The 15674-nt window shown below is 40.9% G+C and overlaps 1 protein-coding gene across 1 annotated transcript in view; it reads left to right on the forward strand.

Annotated features, from left to right (window-relative positions):
* The window catches only part of LOC120223921 (minichromosome maintenance complex component 3 associated protein), a 57907-nt gene that overhangs the window by 30481 nt on the left and 11752 nt on the right, over positions 1-15674 (forward strand). Inside the window, exons 17-21 of the mRNA XM_039222146.1 lie at positions 4905-5057; positions 6613-6810; positions 7402-7470; positions 7552-7686; positions 11262-11415. Coding sequence (XP_039078077.1) covers positions 4905-5057; positions 6613-6810; positions 7402-7470; positions 7552-7686; positions 11262-11415 — 709 coding nt within the window. The remainder of the gene's footprint in view (positions 1-4904; positions 5058-6612; positions 6811-7401; positions 7471-7551; positions 7687-11261; positions 11416-15674) is intronic.

Raw genomic sequence — 15674 nt, forward strand, 5'->3', positions numbered from 1 at the left:
CACCAACATCATTATTCTTGTCTGTTTGATTCTAATTATTCTGCTTGGTGTGAGGTGATATCTCATGGTTTTGATTCACATTTCCTCTGTGACTAGTGATGTAGATAGAGCATCTTTGCAGGTGTCTGTTGGCCACATGTGTGTTTTCTTTGGAAAAGTACCTGTTCTGGTCCTCTGCCCATTTTTAAATAAAATTTTGTGCGTGCGTGCGTGTGTGTGTGTGTGTGTGTTATGCAAGTTCTTTCTATATTTGAATATGAATCCCTTCTTGATTATATCATTTGCAGCTGTCTTCTCCCATTCATTGGGTTGCCTTTTTATTTTGCTGATGGTTTCCTTCACTGTGTTAAAGCTTTTTATTTTGGTATAATCTCAGTTGTTTTTTTTTGCTTTTGTTTCCTTTGCCTGGGGAGACATATCCATAAATATGTTTTTAAGGCTGATGTCCAAGAGATTGCTGCCTATGTTTTCTTTTAGGAGTGTTAAGGTTTCAGGTCTCATATTGAGGTCTTTAATCCATTTTGAGTTTATGTTTGTGTGTGGTGTGAGAAAGTGGCCCAGTTTCATTCCCACGCATGTAGGTGTCCAGTTTTCCCTATACCATTTGTTCAAAAGACTGTCTTTTCTCCATTATATATTCTGGCTTTCTTTGTTTATAGGCAATTGATCGTGGAGGTATGGGCCCTCTATCCTATTGCATTAGTCTGTGTGTCTTTTTGTGTCCGTCCATACTATTTTGATTACTATAGTTTTGTAGTAGGTTATGATATCTGGGATTGTTATACTTTCAATCTTTGTTATGCTTTCTCAAGTTTGATTTGACTATTTGAGGTCTTTTGGGTTCCATACAAATTTTAGGACTATTTGTTTTTGTTCTGTGAAAAATGCTATTGGTATTTTGATAGAGATTATATTGAATCTGTAGATTGCTTTGGGTATTTCAAACATTTTATTAATTCTTGTAACCCATGAGCATGGAATACCTTCTATTTGTGTCATCTTCCATTTCTTTAATCAGTGTTTTATAGTATAGGTCTTTTACCTTATTGGTTAAATTTAGCATTACTATTTTTTCTTTTTGGTGCAGCTATAAATGGTACTGTTTTCTTAATTTCTCCTGCCACTTCATTATTAGTGTATAAGAAATGCAACAAGTTTCTGTGTATTGATTTTGTATCTATAACTTCATTGAATTCATTTATCAGTTGATAGCTTTTTGGTGGAGTCTTTAGGGTTTTCTGTATGTAGCATCACATCATCTACAAATAGTGATAGTTTTACTTCTTTAACAATTTAGATGTCTTTTTTTTTTTTTTCTTGTTTTATTGCTATGGCTGGGACTTCCAGTACTGTGTTGAATAAAAGTGGTGAGAGTGGGCATCCTTGACTTTGTTACTGATCTTAGAGGAAAAGCTATCAGTTTTTCACCATTGAATGTGATGTTAGCTGTGGGTTTTTCATATATGGCTTTGAGGCTTTTATTATGTTTATTATTTTATTTTGTTGAGGGTTTTTTATTATGAATTGTTGTTGTATTTTGTCAAATCCTTTTCCTGCATCTGTTGAGATGATCATATGGTTTTTATCCTTTCTCTTGTTAGTGTGGTGTGTCATATTGGTTGATTTATGAATATTGACCAACATTTGCATATCTGGAATAAATCTATTTGACTGTGGTGAATAGCATTTTAATGTATTGTTGACTTCAGTCTACTAATATTTTGTTGAGGATTTTTGCATCTGTGTTCATTAGAGAGATTGGTTTGTAATTTTCTGTTTTTGTAGTATCTTTGTCTATTTTGGCATCAGGATAATACTGATTTCATAGAATGAATTTTGATGTTTTCCTTCCTTTTCTCCTTTTTTGGAATATTTTGAGACCAGTAGGTATTAACTCTTATTTAAATATTCGGTAGAATTTACCTGTGAAGCCATTTGGTCCTAGACTTTTGTTTGTTGGCAGTTTTTTGATTACTGATTCCATTGCATTACTAGTAACCTTTTGAAATTTTATGTTTCTTTCTATTTCATTTTTAGAAGATTGTGTGTTTCTAGGAATTTATTTCTTCTAGGTTGTCCGCTTTGTTGGCATATAATTTTTCATAATACTTTCTTATAATCCTTTGTATTTCTGTGGTGTCAATTGTTATTTCTTCTCCTTCATTTCTTACTTTATTTATTGGAATCCTCTCATGATGAGTCTGGCTAAAGGTTTATCAGTTTTGTTTACCTTTTCAAGGAACTAGCTCTTGCATTTTAGTGATCTTTTCTATTTTGTATCTACTCTTAGTTTTGTTTATTTTTGCTCTAATCTTTATTATTTATTTCCTTCTACAAGCTTTGGGTTTTTGTTTGTTCTCTTTTCCCCTAGGTCCTTTAGGTATAAGGTTAGGTTGTAATTTTTCTTATTTCTTGAGGTAAGCCTTTATCACTATAAACTTTCCTTTTGAAACAGTTGCATCCCAAAGATTTTGAACTGTTGTGTTTTTATTTTCATTTGTCTCCATATATATTTTTTTCTATTTTGATTTCTTGGTTGACCCATTCATTGGTTATAGTATGTTGTTCAGCTCCCATGTATTTGTGTTCTTTACAGATTTTTTTCTTGTAGTTGATTTTTAGTTTTGTACTGTGTGTTTGGAAGAGATGCTTGATGTGATTTCAGTCTTCTTAAATTTATTGAGACTTGTTCTTGTGGCCTAGTATGTGATCTGTCCTGGAGAACATTCCATGTACATTTAAAGAATGTATTATACCGTTTTTGGATGAAATGTTCCATATATAACTGTTAGGCCCAGCTGGTGTAATATGTTGTTCAAAGCTTACTGATTCCTTGTTGATTTTCTGTCTGGATGATCTGCCTATTGAGGTAAATGTGGTGTGTAAGTCCTCTGTTGTTAACTGTATTACTGTCAGTTTTTCTTTTTTGTCTGTTAACATTTGCTTTATGTATTTAGGTGTTTTCATGTTGAGTGCACAGATATCTACAGTTGTCATATCCTCGTGTTGGATTGTTCCCTTTATCATTATGTAGTGTACTTTTTTGTCTCTTGCTGTGATCTTTGTTTTAAAGTTTACTTTGTCTGATATAAGTATTATTATGTTGGCTTTTTTTTTCCACTCCCATTTGCATGATATATGTTCTTCACCCCTTCACTTTCAGTCTGTATGTCTTTAGGTTGGTTGGGAGTCTCTTGTGGGCAGCATTTAGCTGGATCTTTTTGATTTTTTTTAATGCATGTTTATTCTTTGAGAGAGAGACACACATAGAGCACGAGTGACAGAGAGAGAGAGACAGAATCCAAAGCAGGCTCCAGGCTCCGAGCTGTCAACGCAGAGCCCAGTGCAGGGCTCAAACTCACAGATCATGAGATCGTGACCTGAGCTGAGGTCCGGCGCTTGACTGACTGAGCCACCCAGGTGCACCTATGTATCTTGTTTTGTTAATCCATTCAATTACCCTGTGTGTTTTGATTGAAGCATTTACATTTAAAGCAATTATTGATAGGTATGTACTTTTTGCCATTTTGTTAATTGCTTTCTGTAGTTCTTCTCTGTTCTCTTTCTCTTTTTGCTTTTGGTTTGATGGCATTCTTTACTAATCTGCTTGGATTCCTTTCTCTTTATTTTTTGTGTGTCTAGTAGAGGGCTTTGATTTGTGGTTACCATGAAGCTTATATATTATAACATCTTAATATGTTTAGTAGTTGATAGTTGCCTAAGAACTATTCATTTCACTGTTAAGCTTCAGGGAAGAAAGAAGTTCAGCAGGGAAGTCTGTCTTTGTGCTTAAGCCCCCCGGAGGTAGCCCTGAAAGTGATGGACTCTATTACGGCAGAAGGCAGATTCCAGTGCAGATGGAGGGCACAGCGCGGAGGCAGAAGTATTTTGTTTAAATAGTTTCATTCCCTCTTTAATGATTGGGAGTCAATTTCCCTGTTTAAGCATAAGACCTCATAAGTGACGGATCAATGTCTGTTCTTAATCCCAGGAAGTGTTAGGAGATATGTAAGAGCTGGGACCTGATATATTTTTCCATAGTCCTAGGAGACCTGGGCTTCAGCTCAGCACCAGGATTGTCTCCACCTGCCACAGAGGATGGCTGTTGAAAACATGTCTTGCTTGTTTAAGCTACTTTGATTTTGTAACGAAATGTATTTGGTAAAATTTTCCATGCTCCCTTGGTTGACAGAATTTTGTCATAAAAATCCTTTAGATACTGGTTTATATGAGGGTCACTGCCACATGAAACATAGGCTGCAAATCTTGGCTACCAGCTGTTATATACTTAGGACACTTTTATTTGCAAACGTCAGATAGTGCTGATGAGAAGGTGTTGCAGTTATCTTTTTTTTTTTTTTTTTTTTAAATGTTTTTTTTTTTATTATTTATTTCTAGGAGAGAGAGAGAGACAGCGCAAGCTGGGGAGGGTCAGAGAGAGAGGGAGTCACAGATTGAAACAGGCTCCAGGCTCTGAGCTGGCAGTCAGCACAGAGCCCGACGCGGGGCTCGAACCCACGAACAGCGAGATCATGACCTAAGCGAAAGTCGGACGCTCAACCGACTAAGCCACCCAGGCGCCCCGGTGTTGCAGTTATCTTAATGGTCACTTGAAAATTAAAACTTGTAACTATTTTATTAAGATATAAGTTTATTTATTGACTATTTACAAGGGCCTTATTGGACCTGTAATCTAGTAGCCTATACCACTTATATTCTTTTTCTCTTCTGTCTTAACAGGTGTCTATACATTAAGTAAAATGAAAATCTTAAAGGTTCTCTTGTGGCAGAGACATAATTGCATTTCAATAGTAAGGATGTGGAACCTTGCCACTTTTAGGGCAAGCCCTCAATGTATGTAGGCCTTGTACAGTGTCTCCCGTCTTGATTGCTGTCTTCTGTAGGAATGCAGTGGAGACAGACCAGAGAGTCCGCATGACCCGTTGCTGTGAGGATGTCTGTGCCCACCTGGTGGACTTGTTTCTTGGGGAAGAAATTTTCCAGACTGCAAAGGAGACCCTCCAGGAACTGCAGTGCTTCTGCAAGTATCTCCAGCGGTGAGTCCTGTGTCCTTACAGATGAGATGGATGCACGTGGGGAGAGCTTTTTACAAAGATGACACTTTCAGATATAGTCAATTATACATACCCACGAAATATTCTTTCCTAAAAGATAAATGCTAAGAGAGAAATAAGGACTTAGATGGGGACTATTTTGTATTTTGACAAGTATTTATAAGTCACTCTCTGTCATTTATCCAGTGCTCTCGATGCAGGGAGATGGCTATAAATAAGCTAAGTAAATTCCAGCTGTATGTACCCACATGAATGAATTTCTAAAACTTATATAAGTGAAAAAAGCAGTTTTTAGGGAAATTTATACAATATACAAACAGGGTATATTCAAACTAAATATGTTGTTTTAAATTTATATGTGGTAATACAACCCTAAAGAAGAGAAGGAAAATTAACGATTATAAACTTAGCACAGTGGTAACTTTGGGAGTGAGAGGGTATGTAATTGAGCAGGGCCCAGTGCTGGTCATGGCCACTGCTGCTTAATTGGAAGTATGAGGCTGTTTTGTTTATCATTAATCTTTATTTAATAAAAAAAATTTTTTAAGTTTATTTATTTTGAGAGAGAGTGCATGAGCAGGGGAGGGACAGAGAGAGAGAGAGAGAGAGAGGGAGAGAGAGAATCCCAAGCAGGCTCTGCACCGTCAGCACAGAGCTTTTGGCTGGGCTCAATCACGTGAACCGTGAGATCATGACCTGAGCTGAGATCAAGAGTTGGACGCTTAGCTGACTGAGCTGCCCAGGTGACCCTATCATTAATGTTTAAACTGGGCATGTACTGTGTATGTTGTATCGTGATTCATTTTGTAGTATCATTTAAGAGTGTGCCTGGAAGTTTGAACCATATAAGAGGGAATATAGGGGGCAGTGAGTCTCTGTACCACAAAAGTCTCTGTTCCCTCTTCCTCCTCAGAAGCAGCAGCTGCTTAGTGCCCATCCAGAAGCCTTGTGCCCTTTTCTGTGGTTGTTAGTGCAGATGGCAGTATCTGTGCTAACCTGTCTTTACTCCATTTGAGGGAAGGCGGAGGCCTCCCCACAGCAGCGTATTGGGCTCTTCCAGGGGTTGTCAGTGACACCAGTGGGGACCTGCCTAGTTCTCAGTTGACATACTTTCACATAGCTTCTCTTTTCAACTGTGGCAGAGAGTACTGTGGTGACCGTCCTGGTGCAGACATTGCACACAGGTACACACATCTCTGAAGCAAAGTTCCCACGAGTGTTGTTTGCTGGGTCAGAGTGTATACATATCTTGTATCTGTCCATGTTGCCAAGTTGGCTTCCAGAGATCACTGCGCTTCGTGCTTCAGTTCACTGGTTTTGCTGTTTCCCACCACTCATCTGCTCTTGTGCATTTCCTGTGCCTGACTGCTAATTTTAATTGTTTCATTTCTCAGCTTGAGGACTATTGCTGAAAAAGACTTAAACATATTGCCAGAAAATGTGCTTCCCTATGTTACAGCACTGGACTATGGTTTTGCATTTGTCCCCGTGGTAAACTTGAAAATACCCAATGATGATATGTTCTTGTGCCCTCCAGGTGGAGGGAAGCCGTCACAGCCCGCAAAAAACTGAGGCGCCAGATGCGGGCCTTCCCTGCAGCGCCTTGCTGTGTGGACACGAACAACCGCCTGAAGGCATTGGCACCCAGCGCAGAGTGCCCCATTGCTGAGGAGAACCTGGCCAAGGGCCTCCTGGACCTGGGCCATGCAGGGAAAGTGGGCATCTCCTGTACCAGGTCAGCACTTAGCTTGCCATGGCCACCTAGTACTCCCGGCCCCACCTGTCTTTACAGAGAGCATGGATTAATGTGTGTGTTCGGAGGGAAGGTGGAGAGAATCAGGGACTGTGAAAATAGATGCAGAAGTGTACTCTTGAAGGCTGGTCGTCTCCCCCTCCTGTTCTGGATGTGTGACTTGTGCTACATGCTTTGATTTCACACTCCTTTTTAAAGTTAAAACACTCAGGGCCTGGTAATTGAATCTTAGCATCATATCTTTGTCTTCTGGTCTTTCTGGATACCTCTGTTTTCGTTGTGGAAACCTCCATTTTCATTCGTGGAGGTTCTTCTGTCCCCATGAGCGTTCTTGAGGGCAGGATTTTTGTCTGTTTCCTGCTCATCTTCCATGGCTTGATATTTGTGGAATGAACAAATCCTCTGGCTGATCTGTTTATCAGAAAACCTTTTCTTGGTCTCTTAACCATTCCCTATCTGGAGACTCTACTAACCAGTCACTTTCCACTCAGAACATGAGTAAATTCTTATCAGGTTCCTTTCGTGGGTACTGAGCTGGCCTCATGAAGGCACAGTGTCCTCCTTTCTTTGCAGGTTACGGTGGCTCAGAAACAAGACGGTGCACCAGATGAAGGTTCAGCACTTTCGCAAGCAGCTGCTGAGGTCTGTCATGCCCCCGCCGTGTGTGCCTCTCCTGCCCGGGGCATGTGCACCTGCTTACCCTCTGCGCCCCGTTCCTTCCAGCGATGCAGCGTGGGCACCCCTGGACCTGCCGTCCCTTGTGGCCGAGCACCTCCCCGGAAGGTGGGAACGTGTGTTTTGGAAGCTGGTGCTGGTGTTGCCTGATGGAGAAGAACAGGCCCCGGGGAGTCCTGGCAGGTCAGGAAGCGTTTTCCTCCCTGGGCTTTGAGGTTGGGAAAGTGTTGAGAAAGTGAGGTTGAGGAGTGAGAAGGTTCAGGAGGTGGAGTTGCTGCAGGAAGGTGGGAGGACTGTGTCTGGCTTGTCCCCAGGAGGAGTCGAAGAATGAATCTCACAACAGAGAGTGAGCAAAGCGATAGAGGTTATTGAGAGAAAGTATAAAGCTCTCAAGAGTAAGAGGGGTCCTGACTGGGTTGCCGCCAATGATTTTTGTCCTTGACTTTGTACTGGGACCTTATCTGAAAGTTTGTGAGACTCCACTCCTGGCACCTGGCCCAGGCAAGTCTGGAATATTTTACCTCACTGCTGCTTCAGGCTCCCACTTGCAGCTGCAGCCTGCTCCCTGAGAGCCCCTTATCTACACTGCCTAATGTTAACCCTTTCCCTAGAGTGACTTCTTTTAAGAGCATGAGGTATTAGGGACATGTAGTCTGTTTTGTTTGTGATTTGAAGTTGACACTTTAGAATATTAAAATTTTTATTCTGTAAACTTGATAGTAATCTGTGTCCAAAAGCATCTAAGAGTTGATCCTTTCCTTTTTTTAAAATGTTTATTTCTGAGAGAGAGAGACAGCGTGAGAAGAGAAGGGTCAGAGAAAGAGGGAAACACAGAATCTGAAGCAGCTCCAGGCTCTGAGCTGATAGCACGGAGCCCGACGTGGGGCTCGAACCCATGAACCGTGAGATCATGACCTGAGCCGAAATTGGCTGCCCAACCGACTGAGCAACCCAGGCGCCCCAAGTTGATCCTTTTAATTAATTTTTTAATTTACCTCCAAGTTAGCATATAATGTAACAATGATTTCAGGAGTAGATTCCAGTGATTCATCCCCTATGCATAATGCCCAGTGCCCATCCCAGCAAGTATCTTCTTTAACGTCCCTTAGCCATTTAGCCCATCCCCCCTCCCACAACTCCTCCTTTTTTTTTTTTTTTTTTTGGTTTATTTATTTATTTTGAGAGAGAGAGCAGGAGACAGAATCCCAAGCAGACTCCAAGCTGCCAGCACAGAACCTGATGAGGGGTTTGAACCCACAAACCATGAGATCGTGATCTGAGCTGAAATCGAGAATCAAATGCTTAACTGAGTGAGCTACCCAGGGTCCCCAAGAGTTGATCCTCTTTTAAAGCTATGCTGAGGTGTATTGATTAGAGCCCACATCATTTTAGACTCTTGGGGAAGACAGTTTATAGTACATTTGCTATAGTTCCATTTTTTTTCTTTTAAGGAAAAAAACTTCTGACATTTTTTAAAAGATGTCCAAGAAATTGACATAGCATGACATGTATTTCCTTTAACCAAACTGCTTCCAGAAATCATATATTTAAAGCAATTACAGAACATGTTTTCCGTTTTAACAGCTTTCTTGACATGAATTCACATATCATAAATTTCACCCATTTAAAGTTTCCGTTTCATTGGTTTCTAGTATATTCACAGAGTTGTACAACTACCATCACTATCGGGGGCGCCAGGGTGGCTCAGTCGGTTAAGCATCCGACTTCGGCTCGGGTCATGATCTCACCATTCGTGGGTTCGAACCCCGTGTCGGGCTCTGTGCTGACAGCTAGCTCAGAGCCTGGAGCCTCCTTCTGATTCTGTGTCTCCCCCTCTCTCTGACCCTCCCCTGCTCTCTCTCTTTTTCTCTCTCTCTCAGAAATAAATAAAACATTAAAAGAAAAAAACCAAAAAAACCCAACTACCATCTGTATCTAATTTTCAGAACATTTTTTACCTACAGAGAAATCCCATATCCATTAGCTCCCTGTCCTCAGCTCCTGGAAACCACTAATCTGTTTTCTGCCTTCAGTGTGTTTCCTATTCTAGACATTCTGTGTGAATGGAGTCTTACAGTGTGCAAGCTTATGACCAGCACTTTTCACTCAGCCGTCATGTTTTCTAGGTTCATGCTATAGCAGTACTTCTTTTTTTGTGGCTGAATAATAATCCATTGTATGACTGTAACACATTTCATTTACCTGTTTATCAGCTGATAGTATTTGGGTTGTTTCCATTTTTTGGTTATTGTGAGTAATGCTATGAAACAGTCATGTATAATTGTATGTGTGGACAGATATTTGCAGATCTGTTTGTTACATACCTAGGCGTGGAATTGCTAAGTTGTGAAGTAACTTTATGTTAAGTCTTTGAGGAACTGTCAAACTGTTTTCCACAGTGGCTGCACCATTTTACATTCCTATTAGCAATGATTGAGGGTATTAAGTTCTCTGAATACATACCTTTTTAAGCAGTTACTCTTGGAAACTGCTTAACTAAGGGGGAAAAAGTCATAAAGATTATAAGACAACTGAGCAAAGAAGAGAGTTGTCTTATTTTAAAAGTATTTAAATGATGATTCATTTCTTAAAGCAGCTGTCTTCTAATTCACTAATAAGTTCACTTGGAAATATACATCACAATAATTCTTAACATCTCCAGCATGACATTTTTTAATGTTTGTTATTTTTGAGAGAGAAAGTGAACCCGCACACACAAGTAGGGGAGGAGCAGAGAGTGAGTGACAAAGGATCTGAAGCAGGCTCTGCGCTGACAGCAGTGAGCCAGTGTGGGGCTTGAACTCATGAACCTTGAGATCATGACCTGAGCAGAAGCTGGAAGCTCAACCTGACTGAACCACCCAGATGCCCCCATGTGAAATTTAATTCTGTAAAGCATGTATATAGTTGACCCTTGAGTAACACAGGGTTTAGGGATGTCAATTCCCCTGACCCAGTCGAAAATCTGAGTATAACTTTTGACTCCCCCCAAAACTTAAGTACTAATAGCTGCTGTTGACCAGAAGCCTAAGATAAATAGTCAACGTTGTGTATTTATTTGTATTTGTGTGTATATATATATGTATTATATACTATATTCTTAAAGTTAGAGAAAAAATGTTATTAGAAAAATCATAAGGAAAATATACTTACAGTACTGTAATATTTTTATTAAAAAGTCTGCATAATAAGTAGACTGGCACAGTTCAAACCTGTGTTGTTCAAGGGTCCATTGTATATCAGGCTACAGGACCTTTTCTTTTTTTTTTTTTTTTTTTTTTTTTNAGAGAGAGAGACAGTGTGAGCAGGGGAGGGTCAGAGAGAGGGAGTCACAGACTGAAACAGGCTCCAGGCTCTGAGCTGGCAGTCAGCACAGAGCCCGACGTGGGGCTCGAACCCACGAACCGTGAGATCATGACCTAAGCGAAAGTCGGACGCTTAACTGACTAAGCCACCCAGGCGCCCCAGCTACAGGACCTTTTCTATTGCTCACAGTCTTCTTAGTGCTTCAGAATTTTAAAATCACACTAGATTGGACCAGGTTCATGCGTGCCCTCGCCTCTCGCCCCAATAGATAGCCGAGGAGAGTTCCTTGATCTAGTTTAAAATCACAGCCTGTTTGGCCCAGCTCAACTTTACAGTAAGATTTGGTATCTGAACCTACATCTGTGTCGTTTTTCTCTTTCTCACTTTTCCTAAAAATTTTTATAGTTTAAATTTAGAATTCATTTTCAAGTGTTATTTTCTTTTATTCACAGAATTTTAGCAAACTGGTTACAAGTCAAGTTCATGGGAGGTGATGGCTCAGTGGGCAACACAGGCAACATGGCTGGGGGAATTCAGACGCTTGCGCTGTTTCATGCGCTCAGCAGCAAAGGGGATCACACAGTCGCCGTCAATGTGTGTATAAAGGTGGGTGAGAATCACGTGTATTTACTTCTGTGGTTTTCTTTTTTTTTAAATAATTTATTTATTTTTTGAGAGAGAGCAAGCGAGCGAGCATGAATGGGGAAAGGGCAGAGAGAGAAGGACACACAGAATCGGAAATAGGCTCCAGGCTCCAACCTGTCAGTACAGAGCCCAATGCAGGGCTTAAACTCACGGTTCATGAGGTCATGACCTGAGCCAAAGTCAGACACTTAACTGACTGAGCCCCTGAGGCACCCTGGTGATCTTCTTATTTACTCACTCTCAGACATTATTGGAATCATAAAAGTGCCTTGAAGTGGTTTTGAAGGAGTGCGAGAAGCTCAGAAACCTGTATCATGTCTGTTCCTCTTTGTGTCCTGATGACATCCTGTGGACACCTACTTGGTATGGCATGCCAGGCTAGATTCTCAGGAGTGCAGTGAGCCTTAATCATCTCAGGTCAACAGACCTCTTTGAGAACTTGGTAAAAATTCAGAACCATTCTGAACAAATGCATAGATGCACATAATTCAGGAACCCTGAACTCCTCCTTCAGGGGCCTCTGATAATTAACCCAAGAAGAGTAAGAGACAGCATTTCACAAAAATGCAGTGCCTGACATATGACACAAGGTTTGCCAACAGCTGACATCTTTGCTATAATGGCTTCTGGATACATCAGGTCTTACAGAAGACTGATTAATGGTTTTCAATCCTATGTAGTTTTCACTAAATCTTGGTCCCATTTATTATATATTAGTTCAAGTATTAGGCATTTCAGGTCAGTTGGTTTTGTTTTACATTCTACTTGTCCTCAGGTTTTGATTGTACGTTCTAATTTTTATTCTTTATAGGTGTTTGTATAGTATCGATGTTCAGTTTTTTAAAAATTTGTCTTTATTTGTTTTTATTTAAGTAGAGTTGATACACAATGTTACATTAGTTTAAGGTGTACAACAAAACGATTCTGTAAATCTATACATTATGCTATGTTCACCACAGTGTACCTACTGTTACCATACAGTGCTGTTACAGTACCATTGACTGTATTTTCTATGCTGTACCTTTTATCCCCTTAATTATTCATTCCATCACTGGAAGCTCACTCTCCTCCATTTTGCCAGCTCCCACTCCCTCCCTCTGGGAACTATCATCTGAGAGATGCTTGTTTAACGAGAACCTATTTCCTCATTCGAGTCAAGCCTACATAAATAAATTTTAGGTTTTAGTGTATTAGTTCAGATAAACCCTGAAGTGTATTTCGTTTGTTTGGAAAAGAGCAGTGCAGGGCAGAGAGTGTGGGCTTCCATGTGGAGCAGACCTGGGTTGACAGCTGCTGCTCTGGCCAGCTCTTTGAGCCTAAGTGTGGTGCCTTCCATAATGTAGTCCCAACTTATTGCACCAGGGTCTCATGATGGTTAGTGGGGGGTTGCATGCTCAGAGGGCTCAGCGAGAATCTGCTCTCTACCCTCTGCCCTGACCTGAGGGCTTACAGTGCCCGGGCCTCTCCTCTTCCTAAGAAAGTCACCTTTGTGGCACACCCTGCTCATCTGCATGTGATACTCTGATACACATTCCTTTTGTCCTTGGAACTTCTTCAAATTGTAGTTTGGTTATAGGGTTTTTGTTTATTTTGTTTTTCCATCTTATTTTATTTGTTTATTTTAATTATTGTTTCTTTACGTAATCTCTACACCCAATGTGGGGCTCGAACTCACAACCCCAAGATCAAGAGTCTCATGCTCTTCCATGAACCAGTCAGGCACCTTTGTTTTTCTGTTTTAATACTATTTATTTTATTTTCTAAGTGTAAAAGTAATACACATATAAAACTTTAGAAATATATGGAAATACGGAGGAAGCATAAAGATGATAAGAGCCATTTCAGAGGTAACAGTAATGTCTTGGTTCATGGTCTTCCCTTTTTTCCTATGGTCATGAAGTCAGACTTCACCTGATGGATAATTCATTTGTTGTTCTTCTTGCCTTTATTTTTAAATCTTTTAATCAAAGCAGTACTCTCGTGTAGTTAAAGAGTCAGAGAGATAACGGCCCCTGCCGCTCTCCTAGGGGTTGATTTCTGTTGTCTTTCCAAATCACATGCTTACACTGCTGTTTCTCAGGTCATCCACTTTAGATATTCTCCACTGACTTCCCATTAAAACATATCTATTGCTGTGTAACAAATTAACTCTGAATTTAGCTTAAAATAGCAAAGATTTGTTACCTCATAGTTTCTGTGGGTCAGAAGTCCAGGTGTGGTTTAGTTGGGTCCTCTGGCTCAGGGTTTCTCACGAAGCGAAATCAAGATGTAAGCCAAAGCTCTGGCCTCATCTGAAAGCTTGACTGAGGGAGGAGCCACTTCTAAGCTCGCTCTCATCGTTGTTGGCAGGATTCGCTTCCTTGTTGGCTGTCACCAGGGCCTCTCCATAAGGCAGTGTGTAAGGCCCAGTGTCATCTGGACAGGATGACAAGAGTCTCTCTGTAACCTAATCTTAGAAGTAATGTCCTGTCACTTTTGTCTGATTCTGTTAGAAGCAAGTCAAGGCAGGGGATTGTGCAAGGGCATGGGCACTAGGAGGTGGGATCATGGGGCTGCCTTCGTGGCTGCACCCCATGCCAGGTGAGGAGTGCTTTCGTACACCATGGTCCCACCCACCCTTCCTCAGTTTCCCAGGTGGCTACGTCATCACTCTATCTTATCTCAGTGAGTGGGGTCACATTTTGATGGCTGTGTGATTGCTGTTTGCCCCAGAACCATCAAGTGTTCTGTGACTGTGTTTCTTAATTTTATTGCAAATAGTAGTTGCCTTCTTTTCTCACTTAGGTAGTTTTCTCTGTATCTCTCATTAATTTTTACCCAAATGTGCCAGCATGCGTGCAGTATACATCTTAGTAGAGTTTCAGATGCTCTGTCACTTCACCTTATCTCTTCAAGAAATTGCCATCCTTTCACTCTCCTGTGGGCTGATAGTGTCCCAGGGTGTGGCTGTCACTCATCTCCCCTCCTTCCCCTGCTAACCCTGTGATCTCTGGCAGGTTCAGTGTGACTCTATGCTGCCTGTGTAGGAGAATTCTTATGATCCCTCTTTTTAAAAAAAGATTTTATGCTCTTATTTATTTGTATAATAATACCAACCGGCTCTCATTTTCTGAGGAGTTTTCCTGATTTTCACTTTGTTCATTTCTTCCCCTTCCCTAATTTTTACGTTGTGTCTTTGTTTCAGTTTTTAAACAATCTCTGACTGGCTTGTACCTCTTGGAGAGAAAGCCTGTCTCCTTCTCACGTCACACTGCATTACTCACCCATTCATTCAGGTGTGCATGTCGCTAGTATTTGTTGAGTGACTTCTTTGTCCCAAGCACTATTCCGCATGCAGGGGACATAGCAGAGAACACATAAACACAAATCCCTCTTCTCAGGAGCTAATACCCTGGAGGAGAAGGAAGCTCTTGTGGGGGGAAATGTCAAGCACCCCTCCTTTCTGGTTTATAATCCAAATTATGACAGTCCTTCTCACCTTTCCCCTTCCTGCTTGCTGATACTTTTTATTTTATGTTATTTATCTATTTATTTCATTATGACAAATGCACTACTTAATCCCCATCCCCCGTTTCACTCATCTCTGGTGACCCCATCTCCCCTCTGGTGACCATCAGTTTGTTTCCTATAGAGAGTCTGTTTCTTGGTTTGCCTTTCTCCTTCTTTTTTTTATTTGCTCATTTGTTTTGTTTCACCTTTGTTTCATGAGTGAGGTCTTATGATCTGTCTTTTACCAAAGAGGGAACTTAGGCTCAGAGAAGTTAAACAAAATAGCCCTAGGCCACACAGCTGCCACACACTGCACACAGGTGCCCTTGAGGATGGAGTGAGTTGTACGTGTAGAGTTTCTAGCACAGCACCTGAGTCATACCAAGTGCTTACTTGGTCCTGCATTGACAGCAGCAGCTGTGTTTTTTCTTGGTTTAATCTCCCATTTGGTGGGATGCATCTTCCAGTTTCTCCTAAAGAAAAGATCTGTGGGAGTAGACGTTTCTTAGTCCTTGCCTCTTTGAAAATGTGGTTACCCTCGTATTTGCTTGGTGGTTCAGTGAGGTTTGTAGCAGTGCGGGTTGAAAGGTTGTTCCTTCCGGTTTTGCTCCAAGGTCATCTGGCATCCAGAGTTGCTGTTGAGATGTCTGAGCTGATTCCTCTTGTTTTCTCTGTGGCCTGGTCTTGTTTCTCTCTGGAAGTCCGCTCTGTCCCTGGGGTTCTGAAAATCC

The sequence above is a fragment of the Hyaena hyaena genome, unplaced genomic scaffold (genome assembly GCF_003009895.1).
Source record: "Hyaena hyaena isolate Hyena2069 unplaced genomic scaffold, ASM300989v1 scaffold_1087, whole genome shotgun sequence".
Classification (NCBI taxonomy): domain Eukaryota; kingdom Metazoa; phylum Chordata; class Mammalia; order Carnivora; family Hyaenidae; genus Hyaena; species Hyaena hyaena.